The 15,132-nt window shown below is 40.9% G+C and overlaps 1 protein-coding gene across 6 annotated transcripts in view; it reads left to right on the top strand.

Moving 5' to 3' along the window:
* The first annotated feature begins 831 nt into the window (after window positions 1-831).
* IFT56 (intraflagellar transport 56) overlaps window positions 832-15,132 on the top strand; it is a 69,422-nt gene continuing 55,121 nt past the window's right edge. For 2 of the 6 annotated variants that reach the window (XM_017880376.1, XM_017880377.1), the window contains exons 1-5: window positions 832-942; window positions 1,740-1,877; window positions 4,953-5,045; window positions 7,334-7,448; window positions 10,179-10,228. In XM_017880376.1, coding sequence (XP_017735865.1) covers window positions 940-942; window positions 1,740-1,877; window positions 4,953-5,045; window positions 7,334-7,448; window positions 10,179-10,228 — 399 coding nt within the window. In that variant the 5' untranslated portion in view covers window positions 832-939. Of the gene's footprint in view, window positions 943-1,739; window positions 1,878-4,901; window positions 5,046-7,333; window positions 7,449-10,178; window positions 10,229-15,132 lie in introns of all 6 variants that reach the window. The other 4 variants (XM_017880375.1, XM_017880374.1, XM_017880380.1 and 1 more) reach the window with 2 other exon arrangements.

Genomic DNA, 15,132 nt, shown 5'->3' with positions numbered 1-15,132 from the left:
GAATTGAATCTTCTGTGTACGTTAGCCTCATCTAGAAAATGCTGTAATTATGTACAGCACCCCTGTTTTTGGCAATATAAACGACCCTCACCGTTCCCTACACCAGGGAGCACTGATCACCATTCTTTGCTGTCTGTGGTTCCCGGGATAGCCGCCCTCACACTTTGCACTTGAATAAACTCTTTCAACTGGATCCCTGAGCTTTTTAGGCTGACATTAGTTAACTAACAAGATGTTAGTTCTTCAGTCTGTTAATTCTGAGGGGTTGACCAGAGGTCCTGAAAGGTCCCTTCCAACTCTAACATTTCACGATTTTGTGAATTTAAAGACTATGGTTGCCCCTGTATTAACTGGGTTCCGGAGTAAGATAGATAAATTAAGTCATCCAATCGACAAATATTTATTACAGTTCTCTATTGTGTGTAGGTGTATCTGTGGAAATAGGAAACTGTATTTTGATGCACTCCTGCCTCCAAATCACAGAACTACAAGTCCTTCAGCAGAAATTTTCTAAGCTTCCCGCACCAGCCAGAGACCAAGATTCTGCGGTGCACGCAGCCAAGGGTTGCTATGGAGTTCAACGCGGCCCAAAACGGAAGTGGTCCTGAAAATTTCCTTCCCAGAAAACTTGCATTTGAAAAACAATGCCATTCCAATTCGCCTTTTCCTAAAGTAATCTCATAAATAGAGACACAACCAAACTTTCGCTCTCAGCACAGAGAACGACGCTCTCCTCCCAAGAGGAACCTCTGCTCTTCCGCGGCAGAAGCTGCACGGAACCAAGAAGCCGCGGGCGCTGGTTCTCCAACGAGCTTTTCTCCCCGACGTACCAGCCTCCCGGCGGGGTTGCCGTGGAGACAGAGCGCCCTGTGTGGATGCGGCGAAACGCTGAGGCGCGGCCTTTGCTGTCTGGAGGGGACTCACGAGACCGACGTCAAGATGGTTAGTGACTCTGAATAGTGAGGGATTACTTTGAGTAGGTCCTGAGGCTTGCGATTCGAGGTTCCCAGCACACCTCTGTGTAAAGTCTAGGTGTGTCCGCAGAGGGTAATTCCCAGCTCTCCCTGTGTTCCCACGGGGGACAGGGATGCAACTGTAAATACCTCGATGCTTTCTTCCCTCCTGCTTCTCCATTTACCCACATCTAAACCACTTGTGGGATGGGAAGCAGAGGAAGGGAAAGCTGAGATGACAGAAGCTGTGCGAAAGCATCTCTAGCCAGTGAAGATAAAGTTGGGAGTAGCTGTTTGGTCCTTCCTAAGTATTGGGTGATGGCTCTTCTACTAGAATACTTGTTACAAAGCAAGTTTAAATAGGCTTCCCTGGGGTTCGTTGTTAAGGATTTGACTTATAACTTTTTTTTTTTTTATTTTTGAGACGGAGTCTCGCTCTGTCGCCCTGGCTGGAGTGCAGTGGTGTGATCTCTGCTCACAGCAACCTCCGCCTTCAGGTTCAAGCGTTCTTCTGCCTCAGCCTCCTGAGCAGCTGGGACTACAGGCGCCTGCCACCACGCCCGGCTAATTTTTGTATTTTTAGTAGAGATGCGGTGTCACCATGTTGATCAGGCTGGTCTCGAACTCCTGACCTCCTGATCCGCCCGCCTTGGCCTCCCAAAGTGCTGGGATTACAGGCGTGAGCCACCGTGCCCGGCCTTGACTTACAAACTACAGAGCTGCAACACTCAGTTTAAATCTGATCATCAGAATTGAACCATACAGCTATCTTTGTTTCTTTTACAGATGCTTTCAAGGGCCAAACCTGCTGTAGGCAGAGGCGTACAGCCCACTGACAAAAGAAAGAAGAAAGGTAGGAAGATTCCAAAACTAGAGGAGCTACTTTCAAAAAGAGATTTCACTGGAGCTATTACCCTATTGGAGGTAATGCCCAAAGAACGTTGCTTCTTAGCGTGTGAATACGAGACTGTAGATGAATGACTAGGTGAGAATGCTGGTTGCTATGCTGTTGTAATAGGTGCGTGCATTCTGAGGCTTCCTGTACAAATTCCCTGTAAATCTAGTCAGGCACAGATTCCGGATTCTAAATTAACTATAAACCTGATAAAAAAAATGAACTAAAAAACTAAATTTGGCTGGGCGCGGTGGCTCACGCCTGTAATCCCAGCACTTCGGGAGGCCAAGGCAGGTGGATCACGAGGTCAAGAGATAGAGACCCTGGCCAACATGATGAAACCCCGTCTCTTAAGAATACAAAAATTAGCTGGGCATGGTGGCATGCACCTGTAGTCCCAGCTTCTCGGGAGGCTGAGGGTGGAGAATTGCTTGAACCTGGGAGGCGGAGGTTGCAGTGAGCCAAGATCATTGCACTGCACTCCAGCCTGACTACAAGGCAAGACTCTGTCTCAACAAACAAACAAACAAACAAACAAAAGAAAAACCTAATTTTTTGAGGGCCACTTTTGAGTATGTTTAGTTTACCAATGGTGATCACAATCTAAAAATGTGAAGGGACATTTAATACAATGTCATTTCACACATTGCTTATCCCAACCCTTGACCAATGTATGAATTTTTTTCCTATTATGTGTTCTAAAATTTTGATCAAATTTAAATAATTCTAACATGCGTATGGTTGAAAATATTATAGCCCCAGAGAATATTTCAAATCTCCATGGCAGTAGTTCTCATCTTTTAATAGACATTGGAATTACCTAGGGTACTTAATAAGATATTGATTCCTGGGCTCCTGCTGTAGGTCTGCAGTGGTACTCAGGAATCTACATTTTAAGGTGAGTAGTCTAAGTGCCTCTGATGGAGATGGTCCCAGGAGACTGCGCTTTGTAAAACTGCTTTGTGGGAAGCACATGTTACAGGAGGGTGAAGGGCTGCACCAAAGAATGAAGAGTTCTGACAGCATGGTCTGGTTGTGTTGTGCCACAGTCATTTCTCTTAAAATGCTACTCCATCCATATTACTCTGAATCTACTGTTAATAATTGTTATAATTAGCTTTACATGTATTTCTCCATCTTCCATGTATAGTTCACTTTCTTGTTTTTTCTTTTTTCTTTTTTTGAGATGGACTTTCACTCTTGGCACTCAGGCTAGAGTGCAATGGCGCAATCTCAGCTCACTGCAGCCTACTCCTCCCTGGTTCAAGCAATTCTCCTGCCTCAGCCTCCTGAGTAGCTGGGATTACAGATGCCCGCCACCACACCCAGCTAATCTTTTGCATTTTTAGTAGAGATAGGGTTTCACCATGTTGGCCAGGCTTGTCTCAAACTCCTGGGCTCAGGTGATCCACCTGCCTCAGCCTCCCAAAGTGCTGGGATTACAGGCGTGAGCCACTGCCCTCGGCCTAGTTCGCCTTCTTACTAAGTGCTCTGGTATTGAACATGTTGTTTAGCTTTTTAGGCATCAGCCTTCTCATCTTTGCAGTGGGGGAGTTGGCATGGAGAAACCTTCTAGTTCTGTGAATCAGTGGACTGAGTGCTATATATCTATTTTCGTCAGTCTGTTTCCCTCTTTTTTCTCTAAGACAGTGACCACATTTTCCTTATTGTATAACACCAGGTTGCCTTTATTTTGTTTTATTTTTGAGACAGGGTGTCATTCTGTCGCCCAGGCTGGAATGCAGTGGCGTGATGGTGGCTCACTGCAGCCTCAACCTCCCAGGGCTCACACCAGTCTTCCACCTCAGCCTCCAAGTAGCTGAGACTACAGGCATGTGCCACTATGCCTGGCTAATTTTCATTTGATTGGCTGTTTGTGTGTGTGTGTGTAGAGATGGGGGTCTTACCATGTTGCCCAGGCTGGTCTTGAACTCCTGGGCTCAAGGGATGCTCCTGCTTCTGGCCTCCCAAAATGCTGGGACTACAGGGCCAGACTGCCTTTAAGTTGGCAGGGAGGCTCTGCTCTTTGCTTACATTCTTACGTAGTTAGTTGGAGTACCATGCTGTATGGGAATGGAAACTACTATGGTTTGGGGTGAGGAAGTCTCATGCGCTTTCCTGTAGCTCCAGGGAATTCAGGGAGACCTCACATGAGAATATCTCCAGAATTAAGGCACTATACTCATATTCATAGCATTTGGTATGAGGAGGATTTCTAATGTTGTAGAGTTAGCTACAGGAGTAAATTCTTAGTCCAGACAAGAAAGTATCAAAGGGATGTCTTCATCTTGTAATGACTGAGGCCCCTTAAGTTCTATAGTGATGCTCTGTAAATATGTGTTGGTTCACTATTTGATTTATCACCCTGTAGAGTGAAAAAAAAAAAAATCTTATCTTACCGTGGAAATTCAGAATTCTCTGTCAAGATCTCAGTCCTTTCCTCCAAAATAAGGCTTTTCTTTTGTTGGCTGAGGAATTCATAAATACTTGTTCACAATGGACATAAGTGAGGCCAAGTCTTCTGAACATCCTTAACTCTTGTAGACCTGGTAAGCTAGCCTGCTCAAGGGTAATAGAAAGATTTAATGGCTTGTCCTCAGTGAAAGCTTACAACCTATTAGTAAATATATGTGTGTGCTAATGCAATGGGACTGAAGCGGGAGGTTAAATGCAGTAGAGCACAGAGGGTGACAACATGAGCTTTGGAGTCAGGCATTTCTTTAAGTCCCTGACAGCACACATACTGGCCATGTGGCCTTGAGTTCATGGTTCAGCCTCTCTAACCTTCAGTTATTTGGCTCTAAATATTTTACATAATTCTCTTCCTTATATATCACCCAGAATTGTTAGGCAACTCAAATGCTTTCTGGAGTATAATATCAGTAAATACAGAAAGCCAAATGTCAAATATTTGAAAATATAAACTTCTATGATAATTAGAAGATACTTGTCCTATAGGTATAGGTTTAATTAAACCTCATATTGTCATGCTTCTAATACTTAGATTGCCTGTTGTTCGTTAGTAACCCAACATAGCATTTTTTTTTAAACAGAGAGTTTACTATTCAAATTTTCATGCTTTTAAATACATTTTTAACCTGAAGTTCAAACGTCATGTTGGGGAAGAAGAAGAGGATACTAATTTGTGGATTGGATATTGTGCCTTTCACCTGGGTGACTACAAGAGAGCTCTGGAGGTTAGTGTAAAAAAAGTTTTTTCCAAACAGAACTGTGTTTAAAATGTTATTAAACTTTATATTATAATAATACACGTTCATGGTAAAATTCAAACAATGCAGAAGGAAACAAAAAGAAGTTACCTATTTGCATTCCTCAATTATACTTGTTAATGAAGGCAACCACTGACTTTGTAAAAATTTATGGCTTCAGTAATCGTCTATATGTTAATACGTTCTATTACAGTAGTTCCCCCTTGTCTATGGTTTTGCTTCCCGAGGTCAATCTGAGTTACCCAAGGTCAATCTCAGTCTAAAAATAGGTGAGGACAGTATAATAAGATATTTTCAGAGAGAGAGAGAGAGCAAAAGAGACCACATCCTCATAACTTTTATTACCATATATTGTTATAGTTCTATTATCCACTATTGGTGTTAATCTCTTATTGTGCCGAACTTATAAACTTTATCATAGGTGTGTATGTATAGGAAAAAAACATAGTATATATAAGATTCAGTACTATCCAAGATTTCAGGCATCTACTAGGGATCTTTAAACATAACCCCTGTGGGTAAAGGAGGGCTACTGTATAAGTACATGTATCTTGTGTACTTTGTACTTTTACATGCATACTAATGAGATTGTACAACATATTGGTATTAGCATTTATTAAGTAAATCTTCAGAAAAGGAAAATTAAGCCATTAAGCCATTTTGATAGAAACTTTCATGAGTCTTCTCTCAAGAGAATTTCACTTTTCCTTTGCTTGGTTATTTTTAGACATAGGAATGATTATATTTATATTTTTACAAGTAGAATTGTTTTGGAGAAATTGTTTTTCTTGGTCATTGTAAACCCTACCCATCTACAGTAATTAATCAGTGGGATTATGGATTTACTTTCTTTCTTTCTTTTTTTTTTTTTGAGACGGAGTCTTGCTCTGTCACCCAGGCTAGAGTGCAGTGGCGCGATCTCGGCTCACTGCAAGCTCTGCCTCCTGGGTTCAAGCGATTCCCCTGCTTCATACCACCCCCGCCTGGGGAAGCTGGGACTACGGGTGAGCGCCACCATGCCTGGCTAATTTTTTTGTGTGTTTTAGTAGAGATGGGGTTTCACCATGTTGGTCAGGATGGTCTCGATCTCCTAACCTCGTGATCTGCCCGCCTCGGTCTCCCAAAGTGCTGGGATTACAGGCGTGAGCCACCACTCCCAGCCACATTTCCTACATATTCTCATTCCCAAGATGTAATCTAAGCAAATTTGAAGAACCTCCATAACTAAAATGAAAATATTCGAGGACAGGTAATGAGGAGGCGAAATGAAGAACAGAGGAACAAAGTTGGTGAAGGGAAAGGGAAGATGTGAAAAGGACAGAATAGAGGCTGGCAGTATTTGCAAAAGGCATAGGAGGATAGAAAGAACAACCCACATGTAGTAAGAAAATGAAATAAAGGCACCTGGGAAAGACTGATAAAAAGTGAGAGTATATGGAAAATGTCGTTGACAAAGTGAGTCTCAGAAAGTATCCTTGGCAGGAAAAACAAAACATTTTAAAATACGAAGACTCCCTCCATGCCAAAAAAGCCAGAAAGCAATTAGAATGAAATGAAACTTGTCGTATATTAAAGCCATCAGATTTTAAGTTAACTGAACGTGTGAATTTCTTTCTTTTTTTTTTTTTTTGAGACGGAGTCTGGCTCTGTCGCCTAGGCTGCGGTGCAGTGGCCAGATCTCAGCTCACTGCAAGCTCCGCCTCCTGGGTTTACGCCATTCTCCTGCCTCAGCCTCCCGAGTAGCTGGGACTACAGGCGTCTGCCACCTCGCCCGGCTAGTTTTTTTGTATTTTTTAGTAGAGACAGGGTTTCACCGTGTTAGCCAGGATGGTCTCGATCTCCTGACCTGGTGATCCGCCCGTCTCGGCCTCCCAAAGTGCGGGATTACAGACTTGAGCCACCGCGCCCAGCGAGCGTGTGAATTTCTTAAAGGGTATCTTGTATGTCTTTTTAAGTTAGCAGAAATAAAATGTTTCAGTTACTTTTTGTTTCTGTTGTTTGTTAGTCCCTATCAGTATTAATTGGGAGACAAAAACCACAAGTGTAAGATTATATGGACAATAGCCCTGCAGATATAGGATTGAGCCTTAGCTTCAGCATTTAACCTTTTCAGGTATAGAATAATTGCAGAGCATGTAGGATTCCCTAAATGTGAAGTTACTTAATCTCAGTATGAAATCCTATTCCATTATGGAAGAATGGCCCATCGATTGCTTTGCTGCCAAAACGAGATCACTGCTTACTATGTATTTCAGGAATACGAAAATGCTACAAAAGAGGAAAATTGTAATTCTGAAGTCTGGGTGAACCTAGCTTGCACCTACTTCTTTCTTGGGATGTATAAACAAGCTGAAGCAGCTGGATTTAAAGGTAAAGGTGCTCTTATATCTGATATTCTTCATTCATAGTGAAGAGTCGTTTTGAAGATTTTAAAACTTAATGTATTCCTTTTTCTCTTGAGAAAAAAAATTGATATTAGAAAGCTAAAAAAATAGCTTTAGTTCTCAAAGAATATTGGATTTGAGTAACGATGTTTAAAGAGAGTTAGTGCTACACCCCACCAGGCTACAGCCAAAAAGCAGAAGGACAAAAGAAGAAAAAGGGCCAGGTGTCTTTCTTAGGCCGCATCACGGGAGGATGGGCATGCTGTTAGTGGTAGTTAGGTACAGTTTTTTTCAGGCTCTTATGGCTGTGAACTTTATGGCTGCTTTTCCTGTTTCTTTTTTTTTGTTTTTTTTTTTTGTGAGACGGGAAGTCCTCACTCTGCTTCGCCGCAGGCTGGAGTGCAGTGGCTCGGCTCTTTCAGCCTCACTGCAACTCCGCCTCCCGGGTTCACGCCATTCTCCTGCTCAGCCTCGGCTGAGTAGCTGGAAGTTTAAAGATTTTTGTTTTTTTTTACTACAGGCGGTTTACACGCATGTTAGCCAGATGATCTCGATCTCCTGACCTCGGATGCCCACCCACTCGGCCCCCAAAGTGGCTGGGATTATAAGGCTTGAGGCCACCGCGCCTGCCCCTGCTTTTCACCTGTTTTAATCTAAGTGAGAAACCCAGAAATTTCAGTTTGAAGAATCCAGAAATCATCCCTTCTGCTTTCTTACATATGATATTCATCTCAGGACAATTGTACTCAAATTTGAAAATAAGAATAAAAGGGAAACATGGTAGAAAAAGTTAAAGATGGCTGGGCGCAGTGGCTCACACCTGTAATCCCAGCACTTTGGGAGGCCAAGGCGGGCAGATCACCTGACGTCAGGAGTTCGAGACCAGCCTGACCAACATAGAGAAACCCCATCTCTACTAAAAATACAAAATTAACCAGGTGTGGTGGCGCATGCCTGTAATCCCAGCTACTCAGGAGGCTCAGGCAGGAGAATCGCTTGAACCGGGGAGACGGAGGTTGCAGTGAGCTGAGATCGAGCCATTGCACTCCAGTTTGGGCAACAAGAGTGAAACTCCATCTCAAAAAAAAAAAAAAAAAGTTAATTAAAGGATGAACCAAATTAAGGTCAAGGAAATGCAGAGAAAGTGGGCACTGTAATGTTTGATAGGGAAGAATGTATTCAAGGTAGAATTAATTTATACATATAAAGAATTTTAGCCCAAATTCATGGCAGACATGGAACTTGAAGACTTTTTTTTTTTAATACTTTAAGTTCTAGAGTACATGTGCAGAACGTGCAGACTTGTTACATATGTATACATGTGCCATGTTGGTGTGCTGCACCCATTAACTCGTCATTTACATTAGGTGTATCTCCTAATGCTATCCCTCCCCTGCCTTTTTTTTTTTAAAGACATGGTCTCACTATGTTGCCCAAGCTGGAGTACAGTGGCTATTCATAGGTGTGCGCATAGCATGCTATAGCTTCAAACTCCTGGGTTCAAGCCATCCTCTAGCCCCAGCCTCCTGAGTAGCTGAGACTGCAGACAATGCCCACCACCACACCCAGCAAAGCCTTTCTTGATTTGTACCCAAATTATTTCATATGTACCAATGTAGTTTTTCCTAATTTAGTTATTAGGTCCTTTATGTTACTTACTTTATCTTATATTTCTAGGCTTTATCTGTGCTAAGAACAGTGTTAGACACATATAAGGTGATCATGGTAGCTATCTCTATTTCCATATAATTTTTTCTTTTTTTCTTTCTTATACATTGAAGTATGACTTTTTCTGTAAAAGAGATAGAATCGGTTATCCAGAATCAGAAAGTTTTCCAAGAGTGCAAAGGAGATTTGGAACTTAAAAGCCGTTAACATTTTTGCTTGACTGCCTGTTTCAGTATGGCACATAATTATGCTAGAAAATCTGTGAAACAGAGACTGGGCTAGTATTTAGGAAAATATGGCAGTATAATTGTGGAAAAGGAGATACCAGAAGGAATTAACAAAGAATACTGGGACTAAGAGGTGAATGAGAGTGGATTCATGCACACATTGAGATGACCATGGGTGTCTATTACCACTGTTTGGTTTGGTATATGAACAACACAGAGGTGGGCTGTTACTATAACCATGCATGTGGAGTATTGTATTGTGGATCACCGTAATAGGATCGGGTAGAACAACCAGTGGAGAAGAGCAGAATCTTAGCACATTTCTCTTCTAGTTCTTGATGCTGTTTCTGCTACTGCAGGTGGAGACCAGACTCAAACAATATGTATTCTTTTTTTTTTTTTTTGAGACAGAGTCTCTGTTGCCCAGGCTGGAGTGCAGTGGTGTGATCTCGGCTCACTGCAAGCTCTGCCTCCCGGGTTCACGCCATTCTTCTGCCTCAGCCTCCCGAGCAGCTGGGACTACAGGCACCCCGCACCACGCCTGGCTAGTTTTTTGTATTTTTTAGTAGAGATGGGGTTTCACCGTGTTAGCCAGGATAGTCTCGATCTCCTGACCTCATGATCCACCCACCTTGGCCTCCCACGGTTCTGGGATTACAGGCGTGAGCCACTGCGCCCGGCCAACAATATGTATTCTAGCAGAGACATATTAAGATCAGATAAATAAGGATTTGGGAAGATTCGTCCAAGTCTCATTTCATTCCTACAAGGGACTGCTAGACTATTGAGTTCTTTAATAAGCAACTTGGATTTTTTTTCAGCTTCAAAAAGCCGACTCCAAAACCGCCTCCTCTTCCACTTGGCTCACAAGGTATTTATGTTCTCATTTCACATTTTTTTGTTTTAAAATATTTTATTTTCTTCTTTCTTGTTACTAACACTAGTGAGAGATAATTAATTAGAAATTCTTGTTAATGGGTTTCTAGAACAAGTGGAATATAACTTAATTGTATAGGATATTCTCCTCTATCAATGTTCTTTACCCTCTGAATTTATTCAGAGATGTTAGGTTTTATTTCTCCTTAAGCAACAGTCATATAAGAAGTTTAGGCTGGTCATGGTCGCTCACGCCTGTAATCCCAGCACTTTGGGAGGCTGAAGTGGGTGGATCACCTGAAGTCAGGAGTTCAAGACCAGCTTGGCTAACATGGTGAAACCGTGAGTCTACTAAAAATACAAAAAAACTTAGTCGGGCTTGGTGGTGCACTCCTTTAATACCAGCTACTGAGGAGTCTGAGGCAGGAGAATCAGTTGAACCCAGGAGGCGGGGGTTGCAGTGAACCTAGATCATGTCACTGCACTCCAGCCTGGGCAACAGAGCGAGACTCTGTCTCAGAAAAAGAAAGAAGTTTAATTTGTGTCAACTATCCTATTATCTCTTAGGAAACAGATTCAAAATCACCTTGTCCTGACTCCTAGAAATAAATATACACTTTTCAGAATTGCTGTATGGTAATTATTTTGATAATGATAAAATTATTTTTTAATTTATTTAAAAAATTGTTTTATAGCATTCCACCAAATGCATCATATGTGCCATTATTTATTCAACGTTTCCTAGTTATTTGACTTTTAGATTATTTATAATTTTAAAATTTATAAAATGTCATTCTGAACATCCTAGAAATGGACATACCTATTGGGTATGAGCAACTTTAAAACTTTTAATTGATATTGCTAAGTTGTTTTACAGAAAGTTTAATCATCCACAGGCATTATATGAAAATAATTATTTTTGGTACATTTAGAAATTCCACATCACAATTGTCACTTTGTCTCTTTCTCTTTTTAGTTTTGCTTTACATGTTTTTCAGACTGTCATTAAGTGCACACAAACTTAGAATTGCTAGTAGACTGTCTAGCAATAGTGTCTTCCTAGTAGACTAAAACATATATTATCATGAAATAGCTCTCATCTCTAAAAGATTTCTCTTTGTCATATTTGTAAGCTATACTAGCTCTTTTGGTAGCATTTGCCTATTATATGTCTCATCTATTCTTTTACTTTCTACCTTTCCATGTCCTTAAATTTAAGGTGACTCTTATAAACAGCATATAAATGAGTTTTGTGGGTTTTAAAATCCAGTTAACATCTTTTTTTTTTTTTTTTTGAGATGGAGTCTCGCTCTGTCGCCCAGGCTGGAGTGCAGTGGCCGGATCTCAGCTCACTGCAAGCTCCGCCTCCCGGGGCTAGTTTTTTGTATTTTTTTAGTAGAGACGGAGTTTCACCGTGTTAGCCAGGATGGTCTCGATCTCCTGACCTCGTGATCCGCCCGTCTCGGCCTCCCAAAGTGCTGGGATTACAGGCTTGAGCCACCGCGCCCGGCCTAAAATCTTTATTTAAAAAAAACCTCTAGTATATAATCCATTTACTTAATGTATTTACAAATACGGTTAGCTTTGTAACTACCATTCTGTTATTAGTTCTCTGTTTGCCCAGCTGGTCCATGTGGTCTGTGTTCCTTTTTCTCTCCTTTCTTGTCTTTTTTTGGATTGATATTTTTTTCTTTTTTTTCTTTTTTTGAGACGGAGTCTCGCTCTGTCGCCCAGGCTGCAGTGCAGTGGCCGGATCTCGGCTCACTGCAAGCTCCGCCTCCCGGGTTTATGCCATTCTCTCGCCTCAGCCTCCCGAGTAGCTGGGACTACAGGCGCCTGCCACCTCGCCTGGCTAATTTTTTGTATTTTTTTTAGTAGAAACGGGGTTTCACCATGTTAGCCAGGATAGTCTCGATCTCCTGACCTCGTGATCCGCCCGTCTCGGCCTCCCAAAGTGCTGGAATTACAGGTGGATTGATTTTTAAAACTATATATTTCTCCTCAATTAGCTTGCTAGTTATGTACATTCTTAACATTATTTTAGCAGTTACCATGTGTCTTTTGCATACTGAAAAGTTTGATATTAATTAGTACTTTTACCAATTTCTAGAAAATTAAAGGATCTTAGATCATTTAAACTCATTTACTCTCCATCTTATGTACAAATTTGAAATATATTTTAAGTGTCTATATGTTTCTAATCCCATAAGACTGTTTTATTACTGTTTTATGCAGTGAATATTCATTTATTATTGGCCATATTTATCCTTTCCAGTGCTCTTCATTTCTTGCATGTTTGTGCTCCTATCTAAAATCATTTTCCATTTGAGGAATTTCCTTTAATATTTCCTTTAGTGGTGATGAATTCTCTCAGTTTTGTCTAAACATATTTTATTTGACTATCTTTTTTAAAGCATTTTTTTCTCAGTGTAGAGTTCTAGGTAGGTAATTATTTTTGCTTAGCATTTTGAAGATGTTGCTTTATTGCTTCCTAGGACCTTGTCTCTACTGAGACGTTAGCCATCAGTCTTACTGTTGCTCCTGTGAAGATGGTTTTTTCTGATCATGTTTAAGATTTATACGTTGGTTTTTGTTATTAGCACTTTTCCTATCGTATTCCCAGATATGGTTTTCTTTGTATTACACTGCATCAGGTTCATAGTGCTTGTTCGAGGTTTTTTCTTTTTTTAATTAAAAAAATCCTTGGTCATTATTACTTAAAATTTTGCTTCTACTCTATACTCTTCTTTCCTTTTAGGCTCCCAGTAACATGTAGGTATGTAGACCTTTAATTTGTATCACATGTAAACATTTTGTCACATTTTCTATATATTTCCTGCAGAAATTTATTTTACTCATCATCATTCTTCAGCTGTCTAATCAGCTATTCCATTTATCTATTTTGTTCTTCATTTCAGTTATTGTATTATTTTTAGAAATCACATTTTATTACTTTTAAATTTCTAATTTCCAGTTAAAATTTCCTAATTTTAATTTAATTTCTTAAACATATTAATAACAGTTATTTTTAAAATCCATGTCTAGTAATTCCTATAGTGTATCTCTGGACAGCTGTTTCTTGGTTTTCAGTCAAATGTTCTTATCTCCTGGTTTGCTTGGCAATATTGTGTTTAATGCTGGCTATTGTATATTAAAATATATAGAGATAATTTGAGTATCTGGATGATTTTGTCTTCTTCCAGAGAGGATTTAGAATTTACTTTTACTTCCGGCAAGCACATAGAAAAGGGGCAAATCAACCGATACCTGTCAGAGATTACAATGATTTAAAGCTGGTCTATTTCCATTTTACGTCTGTTTCTAGGGTAGCTTTCCAGGGGTCCCAACTGATAACTTGGTGGGCCCCAATCTCTATTTTTTTTGGTCCATTGAGCCCATAAGACTTCTTGAAGCTCTACTTAGTTTTCAGCAACTCAGCCACCAATTGAGAATTGGTAGGTACCATTAGAGAAAAAATGGTACTAAATATCAGAATCACCTCTTTGCACTTTTGTTCTGCTTGGGATATGGTATCTCAAGTCTTCACTCACTTGGTAGCTCTATGAACCCTTCACACAGATTTTTTTGTTGTTGTTTTTTTGAGACAGGATTTCACTCCCAGTCACCCAGGCTGGAGTGCCATGGCGCCATCTCAGCTTACTATAACCTCTGCCTCCCAGGCTCGAGCAATCCTTGTGCCTCAGCCTCCCAAGTAATTGAGATTACAAGCGTGCACCACCATGCCCAGCTAATTTTTGTAGAGACAGGGTTTCACCATGTTGCCCAGGCTGGTCTCACGTACCTGAGCTCAAGTGATCTGCTCACCTCAGCCTCTCAGAGTGCTGGGATTACAGGCGTGAGCCACTGCCCCGGCCCTTCTTACACAGATTTTCAGTAGTTTTAAGATTTTCTAGGTGTTCATGGTGGGAGCACTGCATACTACAAGCTTCTCTAATATTATTTAGTAGTGAAAGTCTTTGATTGAATTTAAATAAATATATTTTACTGTGTTTTTCTTCTGATTACAAAATAATACGTTTATCATAGTGCTTTTAGGAAATAACAAAATATACACAAAATCAAGATTTCTTGTAAGACTGCCACTTAAAGCTAACACTGTAATATTTTACTCTCTTTTCTTCCAGTCTATAAAAAATTTGTATTTTTATGTGTGTATATATATATGTATATTTATATTGCCAAATTTGGATCATAGTATATATTCTGTTTTATAACCAGGCTTTTCACTTAAAAGTGTATCATAAACATTTTTCCATGTAACTAGATAGCCTACAGAATACAATTCTTTACAAAAATTTTTTTTTTTTTTTGAGATGGAGTCTCGCTTTGTCGCCCAGGCTGGAGTGCTGTGGCCGGATCTCAGCTCACTGCAAGCTCCGCCTCCCGGGTTCACGCCATTCTCCTGCCTCAGCCTCCGGAGTAGCTGGGACTACAGGCGCCCGCCACCTCGCCCGGCTAATTTTTTTTTTATATTTTTTAGTAGAGACGGGGTTTCACCGTGTTAGCCAGGATGGTCTCGATCTCCTGACCTCGTGATCCGCCCGTCTCGGCCTCCCAAAGTGCTGGGATTACAGGCTTGAGCCACCGCGCCCAGCCTCTTTACAAAATTTTTAAGCTAATAAGTCATTCTCTGTATCAGGCAGTAGTGAGCAATCTACATATTAAGGGTCACTGTCAAAAATGTATCTGTTCTGCCCCATATATAAGCAAAAGGCAACTAATATTTGCAGCAGCCATCTAACAAAATAAGCATTATAAGGTTGGAATAGAATTCTGACAATCTGCCAGGTGCGGTGGCTCAAGCCTGTAATCCCAGCACTTTGGGAGGCCGAGACGGGCGGATCACGAGGTCAGGAGATCAAGACCATCCTGGCTAAC

The sequence above is a fragment of the Rhinopithecus bieti genome, unplaced genomic scaffold (assembly GCF_001698545.2).
Source record: "Rhinopithecus bieti isolate Rb0 unplaced genomic scaffold, ASM169854v2 scaffold_11401, whole genome shotgun sequence".
NCBI classification, from domain to species: Eukaryota; Metazoa; Chordata; class Mammalia; order Primates; family Cercopithecidae; genus Rhinopithecus; species Rhinopithecus bieti.
This window is presented reverse-complemented; position numbering and strand designations above follow the sequence as displayed.